The 12,009-nt window shown below is 39.4% G+C and overlaps 1 protein-coding gene across 1 annotated transcript; it reads left to right on the top strand.

The window, feature by feature from the left end:
- Positions 1 to 5,207: 5,207 nt before the first annotated feature.
- On the top strand, positions 5,208 to 11,601 carry LOC121606245 (leucine-rich repeat-containing protein 43-like). Its single transcript, XM_041936446.1, has 12 exons — positions 5,208 to 5,294; positions 5,398 to 5,610; positions 6,182 to 6,292; positions 6,515 to 6,654; positions 7,722 to 7,960; positions 8,094 to 8,257; positions 8,814 to 8,985; positions 9,479 to 9,618; positions 9,699 to 9,788; positions 10,583 to 10,801; positions 11,054 to 11,153; positions 11,441 to 11,601. The coding sequence occupies exons 1-12, from the start codon at positions 5,208 to 5,210 to the stop codon at positions 11,599 to 11,601; spliced, it is 1,836 nt and encodes a 611-aa protein (XP_041792380.1).
- Positions 11,602 to 12,009: the final 408 nt, after the last annotated feature.

Genomic DNA, 12,009 nt, shown 5'->3' on the forward strand with positions numbered 1-12,009 from the left:
TGTGTGTGTGTGAGAGAGAGAGAGAGTATGTTCTTTTACTTTCACAATTAAAGTTTTGTGTCTAATGATGGGTTAAGTCACAAAGTTGCACTGTCATGAACACATGATATATGATAATAAAGAACCCTTAAATTGTCCTCTTGCAGTGACATCAAGAAATTTTTTATTTTTTATTTTTAAACAGACAAGTGGTTTGAATTTAATGCTTTATTATTGCCAATTTATATTTTAAAAAGTCATCTTGTACAGGATCCGGTCAGAATGGGGCAGCGCAAGGCTGACAGACAATGTGGAAGACATCATTCAATATAATAAGATGAAACTTGCAATCATAAATAAATATAGAAAATCTTAAATAACAGACCAATAAATAAATACCGGCATAAATAAGTTGTCCAAAGCATTTTCAGAGACCGACACAGAGGGTGTTTGTGAAATGCTCCACCCATTTTATGGAAAAGTGAATGATTCGGAGGCCAGTTTCTTTCTTGCTGAAATCGTTTGAAGTTGTTGCATTTCTGTGGCACTGTTTTGGGATGCTGGGGTTTTGAAGTCTGCTTATCACATTAACCACTGCTTTGAACTGATTTTTGAACGCAATAATGTTTGTGATGAGGTCGTTCAGGTGCTTCTCAGTGAGATCACTGATGATTGTCGGCATGTGATTTTCGAGGTAGTCGGTGATTGCACAGATGGTCAGGAGTTCTTCAGTGGTGTTTCCCGCAGGCCAAGTTATTCCCTCAAGGGCCTCTAAATGTTTTGATTCTGGTGCATTTTCACCAAACATATGCGTGATCTAGAGAAGGAGTGAGAGTCATTTTGACAAATTCAATGATGAAGCGAAGAGCTAAGAGGTTGTCAGTTGTCATAAATTAATAATGTGTTCAAAGTGTCCCTCCGTCTACAGTGAGGAGGCAACTCGACTTTGTAGTACCTTTATGTCGTGTTACATGATTTGACTGTTAACACTGAACACATCTCAAATGAAATGAAACTGGAAAAATATGAAAAAGTTGTGAGAGCAAGACTATGTTCTGCAGTGTCACTCTCAACGCACTGTATGCTTTGTAAACTTCAAGTATGAGGTGTTCACTTACGTAATCTGTTTCTGCCTTCCGAAGATTACGCAAAGATAATACCAACGCATCCTTCATGTCGGCACATTCAGGCTTGACTGGTCGTGAGGCCATGAAAGAGATATGCATCATCACAATGCAGGAAAGCAGGAGATCTGCGGGAAGTTACACAGAAAGATGTCATCTGCATAGCATGTCAATCAGAAGCTTGCTCAAGTCTTAATACAATCAACAACACAGAGCCAAAAGTCAAGACTTCACTGACAGAGATTAATAGACTGAAGAGTTAAAAATTCTAGCAGCACTTGGAGTATAAAGAACAACTTCTTCTAGAGAATAATAGACTTTTAGGGAATTTTGCTTAAAAGCCAATTTCAGATTTCAGGCCTTCAGACTGTTCAACCCTTAAGTCATCAGGCAGCGACCATAACTGTTGGCAAAGTGGCAAAATGTTAATGTTTGACCTTCCTTTAACAGTTATTTGCAATACTCCTGAAATAACAACATAATTATCAAGGTAACTCTAAAGCATTGTTTCACATAGATAATGAGAGCAACTTTGAAAAGTTTTTCATTTTCTTATACTCGTTGAAGAAAACACATCCTAACTTATTTAAGTTTCATTTAAAACCATCTTACCTTTACCCAGAGACATCATGCGTTTTTTGTCTTTTTGCTGTTGAGTCAATGCTCCTGAACTGGCACACCCTGTGCTTATATATCGAAACATCTGATTTTTTTTGTTGCATGCCATCATTCAGGGGGTGACGCCTTTGTGGTATTATCGTCCAAAAAAATCTTGTAGTAAATGTTTCTATTTTGTAATTGTGTGGCACTGTTTAACCACCACATTGGTTTAATGTGGGGAGGCAATGCAAAATGCCACAGAGTTATCTGAGACATGTGATGTTTATCAGCTGAGTGAAAAAAATAGAACACTTTGTTGTCTGGAAAGGTTTAACTGTCATTTGCGAAAGAATTTTAAACCCAGTCAACATGACAGATTGCAGAGGTTTTTTATAGAAATTTTGAAGTCATTAAACCTTTGGAAATTATAACATTTAATCGACATGTAAGAGAGAAATTAAGTGTCCTGGCCTTATCCAACTCTGTTGCTTGTGGAATAAAACAATTTCGGCCATTTCCCGTTCCTCATCTGCAATCTGCGGTCCTGTTTCCATGGGCCTGTGACGACAAATTTGAGCTGACTCATTTTGATGCCACTCATGTGTTTACCATGACGTGAAAATTCAAAGTATAGCCTACTTTATTTGATAATGAATTTCCTAATAACATGAGTCCTATCTCTGAGACTGCAATCCCAGACATGTTGTGAAGTTTGACAATGACACCATCGTCATCGGCCAGTTTTAAGCAATGATGAGAATTCATATCAGGAGGAAATCAGCAGTCTTGCAGGCTTGGCCCAGGACAGGAAGGCTCCGCAGTGGGTGATTAAAACCACCCAGAACAGCATTGGCGCCCATCTACTGGGCATCAGTGAGGTGCCTGTGCAGAAACCAAAAGGTACCAAAAGATAATATCCATTTCAGCCACAGCCTGTTCACCCTGCTGCTATCTGCCAAGCGATACAGAAGTATCCGCTGCTGCACCACCAGACCACAGAGCTGCTTCTTTCCTCAGGCTATAAGACTCCTGAATTCATCCTCCACACTCCACCATAGAATAGTGTGATTTTTATGGTTTAATCCATTTATAGAATTTTTGTTTTGTGAGCAGCATAAATGGACTACACCTGCATTTGTCACAATTCGGGACTCAGAGGCTCAGGTGCAGACACAAAACTTGGCAGACACAAGAAGGGCAATATATAGGATTTATTTACAACACAAAACGCTATGCAGGTCAGGCATAGGAAAAAAACAAAATGCAATCAACTGAAAACACAGTCCTCTAGCAGGCTGGTGGATAACTATAACTACCTAACACAATACTAAACCTAACCAGAACAGAGATACTAAATAATAGAAATGGTAAATCACAAGCACACTAGGGATTGGCAACAGAGCCGGAGATGACGGGCTGGAATGGTGGGCAGGAAAAACTCCTGGATGGCAGAGGGTGAGGGTAGATGAAGGTGGGACAGGAGCCAGTAGAAGCAGCAGAACAGGTTGTGGAATGACAGGAGATGAGATGCAGCGCGGAGGAGGGTATCTGGATCACAAACAAATCAAGGTTAGAGCAGAACCATTCACAAGCCAGAGGACAAAAAGTGCTAGGCATATGCAGACAGACTGACAAAAGAACTTTTACGATCTGGCGTCGAGTCGTGGTCAGCTGGCTTCTTATAACGTAGGTTGCAGTGTGAACAATGGAGGGCCACTCCTCGCCGCAGCTGTGATCATCAGTTGATTCCGGATTGGAAACAGGTGCGCCCCCAGCCAGTGAGAATGAGCAGGAACAGGATAACAGAATGCTCCACTAGATGGAGCCCGAAGTGGAGGGCATGACAGCATTTTGTTATACAAACCAGTGTTGTAGAATGATAATTAAATTAACCTTGGCCCTTGGCCCTTTGCATACTTTTATTGTGGATAACACACCACAGGATGACAGGTAACATCTGTCCATGTCTCCCAGCTTTAAACGGAGACAAGATGAAAACTTTAGCTATTTATTTACTTTATTGATCCCAAGACTGGGAAATTATTCTCTGCATTTAACCCATCACTGGGGAAACACACACACATGCAACATGCATCATGCCGTGAAACACACACAGGAGCAGTGGGCTGCAATCAAGTGCCCGGGGAGCATATTGGGGGGGTTAAGTACAGCCATGATGTCTAAGCAAACAATGTACCAGATAACTTGATGTGAGGCATATTTAATACAGTATAAAAGAACAAGACTAAAGCTATGTGTTTTATTACACAGTGACCTGAATATTTTCAGTTCATGTGCACATCTAGAGAAAAGCATTTTCCGCCTAAAATAAATTTTAGGAGATTATTTTTTGATACATATTAACTTTGATTAATGTAGCAAATTACACACATGCAAATATGAACATACATGCAGCCAGAAGCACATGTGAAATTTGCTTCATGTGTCCAAAAGTCACATATGCTTCTAATCTGATCTCATGTGAAAATGTTTTTTAAAGCAACAGTATGATAAACCTCATGTGTCCATATGTGACTTCATCACATACAAAATGCGCCGTGTAATATGTTAAGTACATGAGAATTCACATGTCCTTTCTGATGGGATAAAACATACACTAGAACAATAGCAATGAAAAAATGTAAGTAATATGTTAAGAACTGATCTTGATCGTAAAGTTTAATTAAGCAAAACTTCAGAAGAATGAATTAGGACGTTTATACACAACATATATAATGATAGAAATCACCACAACAAATTATAATCATCAATCATAGAGATACAAACAGTGCAGACTTGTATTACACTGTACAAAAATATCCATAAAAATTGTAGTATACCTACCGTATATAAAGATAGGTAGGTATATATGATATGTATTGTACTATAAAAAATATTGAGATCAAATGATTGTACAGACTAAATGGTTCAATTTAAAATTCTAAACTACAGAACTTCTTCTTCTTATATTCAGTAAAGGGGCTGAACAGCTCTTTGAGCACAGCTTACAGTTTTCCAATGTTATTGTTTCTCCACTAGATTTGTGATTCAAGTAAAACGGACAAAGAAGCAGAGAACATGATAAAACACACTCATGCTACTATAAGAACAGTACAATTCCAAGCTGCTTCTTAAAAAAGTGTTAACTTTCCCCTAAGATACCATTAAGCCAATTAAGCCACTGACAGGGTACAACATTCAGAAAGACAAGATGATAATAGATCTTTTCCTGTTGTACCACCACAAGGTTGATATGTTTGGTTTGTTTGTTACATTCATACTGACACTCAACATAAATTATTGTTAATTTATTAACTCACACAGAGTCCTGACCCCATGCAGTGTTTCTGGAGTGAGGTGTTGCTAGGCAACCGGGCAACCAGTTGTAAACAGGAAACACCAGGAGCCTTTTCCCTGAAAGACTGACCAAAGACAAACTGACCACACATTGCATGCATGTTGCTGCTGTGTTCCTCACAGTAGGCCTAACTTCTCTTGACAGGCATGAGCTCAAACACACTCTCTGTTGTGTTAGAGAAGGAGATTCGCCGCCTGTGTCTGAATGACTTTCCTTGCGGATATGGCAGCTGGGTGAGTTATTTTTTTCACCTGTAAACTGGTTGCAGCGTTTTACAGTGTAGCAGCTTGCTTTTTGTAGAAGATAGTAATAAACGCACTGATCTCTGATTCTCAGAGAAAGACAAAGAACAGTACAGAGGAAGCAGAGACAGAGGCGACAGACGCCCTCCTGGATCTACTGAGCTGCCCTCACTCGCCATGGATGTGTGATGAATCGTGGAGCCCTCAAGCTCCGGCCCTGAGACAGCTGGCTGTGCTCACACCTGAACGCCTGCAAACTGATTTTATTCACAGTTACTTTACTGCAATTCGCATTGTGGACAGAGGCGTGAGTGTGCTGTATTTTTCCCACACCCTAATGCTGCATTTCATATTTGATTGAAGCCAATCACTGGTTGTCACTTGACCTGGACATTAAAAAACTGGTAGAATATAAACATTTTCTGTTTTGTACAATGTCATTCTATAAATGATAATAAGTCAGAAATAAAAAAGCAAAGCATATTATTACATTGTTATAGCTTCTCATGATTTGATCTAATGTTGCCAAAATTGTATGGCAAGCAAGAAATCAGTAATTCGAAGTTTCCTGCTCAAAATGGTCCTCTACTCTCAGAATGCTACAATTTGTGGCATTTGTTATAATTCCAATACCAAAAAGTGGTATTTTTTGTAAAGTTTGTCATATCGTCCCCTAAATCCCAAAATAGACGTGAAATAAACAGAGGATATTAAAAGTGAATCATATTTTCAATTTGTCTGGGGGGGGTCCTCTGATGGCTGAGGGTCTCTGAACAACCACTTAGGTCTGTAGCTCCTCCTGACAACTCTGCAGCTGACCTTGCTCAAAACATGATTGTGAAAAGTTGCATGTGTCGTTTTGCTTGTGTTGCGTTCAGGTGTCAGTCATCGATGACGGCCTGTTAAAGTTCTCAAAGCTGCAGGAGTTGGTGCTGAGTGCCAACATGATCTCAGAAATCCCTGCAGAAAACCTCCCCAGCAGTTTGACGGTGAGTCACAGTCCCGCACCACCTTGCTCTCCAGTTTATCAGATTACAACTGAATCACAAAAACAAGAACACTCTTGCTTTTTCTGCTTTTGCATCATATCACAGACCTCACGGGTTGAGGCAACATTCATACCTGACAGTTTTAACTGATAGATGAAAGTGTAGCAGATAGTATGATGTGGTGATGATTAATTGTTTGACTGTAATATGTTTCTTTTCAAGATCTTGGAGCTACGTGCCAACCGGCTGTCCACCCTAAGTAGTCTCACCAGCCATCCGCCCCCTCGCCTACATTACCTCAGCCTGGGCTCAAACATTCTGGGTTCTCATGAAGACATCTCTCATCTTACAGGAAGACACTGGTTAGTTCACACAAACACACACACACACAGGAAGTAAGCTGTTTTTTGAAGAGGTAAACCAAAGTCAGGTCAGACAATAACTCAGGTAGGATTGTGCAATACAATGTATTTATTGTTTGTAAGGTAAGACAATGACATCCCACCACATCATGTCACAATGTTTCATAGTACGTTTTTCCACCTGTGAGAGATTTCACACTTGTGCTACTTTTATGACTTTTGAATGGTGACACCTACTGAGCCAACACTGGGAACTGAGGGTTTTCTGTCCGCTGGTGATGAGAAAGCGATGACTCCAGTTGATGCTCTTAGATAAAAATCTTTTGATACCACTTAAAAGGATTACATCTACAAAATGTTTTTCAGCGGGAGCTACAAAATAACACAAACTCTCCCATTTCGTCATCTGATGTCATCATTTCATTTCATCATCATTTCCGTATATCAAAGCTGGGAGCTGGGTCATCTGGGTCATCTTTAGACTTACATCTTTAGACTTTTTTTATTTTAGCGTGGACAAAATTACTGGTGTTTCCTGATGAATTTCAGGAGGCAAATATTTTGAAACACTCCAGTAAGATCAGCTTGATATTTAAATATTGTTATCACGTTAGTAAGCCAGTGGGGGAATTCCTTTCTAAAGATTTCCGTCTTCATAATCAATTAAACAGAATTGTAAATATCTAAAAAAAAAAAGAAAAAGAAAAAGAAAAAAAAGTTGTGAGGACATTTGTGTAATATTCTTTATGGCACTGGTGGAGCTTTCCAAAGTTTAAATAAAAAATGCTTTCTTTTTTCATCATTATTTATTCCTGTTGGAGTAGAGAAGACCCAACAGCCTTTAGATCTTCATGTACAGAAACTCTGGGACACAACTGTATTTAAATTAGCTGAGTTAATAAAAACAACACAAAATTCAAACATCCAAATGTATAGAAACTTTGACAGAAATCTGGTGATTTTCTGTAATATGTAATGATTCAAAAGCAGCTTTATGTGTTTCATTCTTGCTATCTGTGTTACAAGGTTTATTTGTGAATTAAAAGGGAAACTGTCTCTGACCTCAGGCCACAGCTGGTGTGTCTGGACCTGAGTGACTGTGAGTTTCAGGACCAGCAGGCCTTGCTGAACGCCTTGTGCACACTCCCCTGCCTCAAGTCGCTGGTGCTGGAGGGAAACCCCTTTACTCTTGCATCCTGCTACCCGGGCTTCACTGTGGACAGTCTCCCACAGCTGTCTTTCCTGGACGCCTCATGGATCTCCCCTGAGGACAGACGTCGTTTTAAGGGCTTGGCCAAGATAAGTGGTGAGACTGAACCATTAATTAGTATATCTTTTTTTGTTTGTTTTTAATTTCCTAAATTTGCAGCTCTGTCATTTAATCCATATCAAGAGTGTGGTTACAGTTTATAATATCAGGATTATTTTCTTTTGCACAGACCTGATAGTGGACCGGGCATCCGCCACAGTGAGCGTGGGCAGAATGAAGGGAATCCCAGACCCGATGATGAGTGTGGATGAAAACACTCCAGAGTTCCCTGTTGTCACCTACGGCTATTTCATCACATATGAGTTCGTTTGTCATCAAACAACTGTTAGCCTGGTGATGCATCCTCCCTGCACTTTTCAGTCTTTTTAGGTTTCTGTACATTTAATACTGTCCAGAATGTCACAAGTGAAAACTTTTTGGCATTTTTCCTGATTTCAAATGGTAATTCTTTACATTGTATTCTGGCATCTTATGTCAGCTTTCAGTTCAATCTTATAATGACAATAATAATTCATGCACATCTGAAAACATTTATTTTACATTTGGGAATCTGAAAGATAAGTTTACATTTGTTCAAGTCTGTCTTGATACAATACTCACATGACCATTTGTCATGTGATTTATGAAAGCAATTTTGTTATTGTAGATTAGATTCAGCTTCATTGTCACTGCCCACAGTAAGCACCATTATAACAAAACAGTTAAGCATCTGTATTTGTTCAATTCGCACAGGTGCCTTGAATCCACATCAGTTTTATATGTGCCTTGGTTTGTAAGGTTATCTTAACACAAACGCTACAACAAAAGTACAACTGCACAGAAATGAATATATTTCCACTATATTTTAAAGACTTTTTTCTCTATGACCTTTTTTGGACACTGTTCACAGAAATTGGACAGTGAGTCTAAATTTGACGCAGCAGCCACAGCACATGAGACACAAGACAGCCGAAGTGACACTGACCTACATTCAAAGAAAAATCGTGAGGAAGAAACGTCCAAACGAGACACACAAAACCTGACGGTGTATACTGAGGAAACCTGCCATGATATTGCACATGGTAATAACACTTGCCTCATTTGACCCATACAGGTTTTAGGCCTATAGGGACATGGATGACTGCACAGCAAGCACTGACACTGGTAGAGCTGAAGCAGTTGTTTATACAGAAGAATTATAACAACTACAGGTTTTCATTGGATGACATTCAGTGCAGTGGTATAAAGGAGTCTGAAAATAATGTCGGTATGATGTTTGAATTGATTTAATTTGGTAATGCATCCTGTTTAAGTGGGATTAACTTTCTCTTATCAGTTTCTGTGGAATTTACACAGAAGAGAAATGCACAGTCAGAACAGCCACTGGAGAGTAGTACATATAAGCTGACACTGGATGACTAAACTCTAAAAACTATATCAATCTGTGGTTTGTTTGTATATATTCTTCCTCTTAGTGTGTCTCTGACTTGCTGAAAGCCTGGCTTGTTTCTGTGGTTGTTTTACATGCTGTGCCAAAATTTCACTTGTGTATTTTTCTGATTTCTTTTTCTGCAGTGTCAAGACACAGCACATCAAAGCTGACGTGGTCAGAGTGCATGGACTTCAGTGACACCCAAACCCACATTGTAAGAGATCTAGGAGGCTTAAAGAGATTCCTAAATAAAGGACTTCATCTCAGGATAGAGGAGGAAAAGGTAGAGAAAATTAAGTTAGAGAGGGCAATGTTTAGATACATAATGTGTTAGGACTCATATTCTGCCATTTGAAATTTTAGGTCCTGTCATGGCCTGCAGTTTCCGAAGATGCCACAATGACCAAACCCAGCCGAACTGTAAAAGAGAAGAAAGGCAGGAAAGGGAAGGAGGTGATCTTATTTTAAAATTTCCACTCATCCCATCACAAACTGTAGATATCCCTGGCATTTGTCAGCAGATAAGGCACTGTACATAAATTAGTTGGGGACAGGAGATCAGAAAAGGGGGAAGCTATTGTAATTTGTAGACCTGTCGGAGAGAGCAGCTCAGGGTTTTTATTTTCTCTAATCCTACATTTCTATTCTCAATGTTGGGGCACATATGCCCCAATTTAAACCTTAATATCTTGATGGAACTTGGTTGGTTTGATTAATTTCCATCTTCCATGTCAAATAAATACAATCAGAATACAATGACAGAACTGTTGTCCTCTGCAAAGTGCACCTTTACATACATGATTAAATGAGTAATACCAGTTTAATAGTAGTAGAATATTTTGAGATGTTGTGGATAGGATGTTTTGTAGGCAGTTTTTTCTGAGTCCAGTGGGCAGTTCAAAAGAAACATAATATGTACAACCATAATAACCATGGGGAGGGCCTTGCTTTTTGCACAGGTAAAACATTAGGCCTAGCCCACTTCACCCCAATAATTTATATACAGCCCCCAAGCAAATAGTGACATTTATCGCTGTCATAACGCTCATTTATTTGTAATATGCTATATAGCCCTTGATTTTTGTATCAGAAGACCTGATGCAGATTATAAAACCAGTCAAGATTATTATAAATAGTCAACAGGTGAATTCCCATCAGCTCTGTGTAGGTGTTCAAAGTCTGTTTGGGCAGATAAAATTGGACTGCGTCTAGCCATTATCATTTCACGTCTTTGGTTTCTTCCCCAGTCTCCAATCAAATCTGGTTCCACCAAAGACAAGTCGAACAACAAAAAGAAGAAATCTGTACCGGAGCTGATCCAGGACACCCCCATCAGAAGAATCATTGGCTCGGTCCATGTCCCCCTGCAAAATCTGGTCAAAAGAGGTCAAAAGGTTGATGTCCTCTGTGACCTTGGTGCTCTGCACACAGAGTCTGAGGTGGAAGCTACACAAACACTTGAAAAGGCAGGTTTACGTGCCAACGTTTTGCTGAAACAGTATAATCATTATCTGGTCCAGTTCTCTGAATTTACTAGGAAATGACCTGGGTCAACATTCAAATTAGGAAAAATTGAATCAGGTTTGGTCACTGACTACAAAAGAAACAGAAACTAGCAACATGTGTGACAGCCAACAGATTTGGAAGTTGTCATGGTAAATTGTCAAACTGACATAGGGAATTATTTCATGTGAGATATGTTTTTTACTCATCTTTAGGATCTGGGAAAGAAAGTCAAAGAAGACAAAAAGGAGGAGAAGGAATCGAAGCCCAGAGGAGGCAGTAGTACTAGACAGAAGAATACTGAAGCTTCAAAAGGTTCATTAATTGCCTGGATAACAGCGGCAGATAACTTTTCCAACTGTAAAACTGAGTGGAGAGATTATTCATTTCAAAATGGTGTTATTTTTAGACTGACCTAAGTACTGCAGTATGTATGCTTTATATCTTGTCGTAAATATTACTGAAGAAGACTAAAAGTGGGTGGCATACTAAGTTTCCAGTGTAAAGGAAAAATTAAAAGTCAAAAGTCATGCCTTATAAAGTCATAAACTCTCCTTTTCAGTCTGCTTGAAATCCTGAATCCTGTTTGATGTCCTCTGCAGGCAAAGGGAAGGGTAGAAAGGAATGCGCAATGGATGTCCTAACACAGAGCTCTGTGTCTGTCCAACTGGAACCAGTGACTGTGGAACTCAGTGTGGAGCTTGAGAAATGGCAGTCTGCATCTGAAGCGCATCAACTTGTGCTCCTGCACCAGAACTCCTAAACCAAGCAGCCTGTTCTATCTTAAAGCAGGATTAGCAGCTAAACCAGGCCTACTTCTTTTATAGCTGTTTTCATTTTGGCCTACTATTGAACTTTATTCTTCCCAACTTGTTTTGGCCAGGTTAGTTTTCAGGCTCAGCCTAAAACACCAGAAAACCCCCATAACATACAAGGTTCTCATTTCCTCATTACTGCTGTCTGTAAACATATAGTGGAGTTGAATTGCGTGTCAAATTTAAGGACTTAACTGAAAGTAGAGTAGCTTTTATACTTTTTGCTTCCACTTCAGAAATTATGTAAATGTCAATTAAAAACAACAAAAAGCAAAGTTTGGCAACAAGCAGTCTGAAGGATATTTGTTTCCACCTTATGGTAGCGTTTAGGTCACCTGAACAAACCAAGTAGCATG

Source organism: Chelmon rostratus, chromosome 5, assembly GCF_017976325.1.
Source record: "Chelmon rostratus isolate fCheRos1 chromosome 5, fCheRos1.pri, whole genome shotgun sequence".
NCBI classification, from domain to species: Eukaryota; Metazoa; Chordata; class Actinopteri; order Chaetodontiformes; family Chaetodontidae; genus Chelmon; species Chelmon rostratus.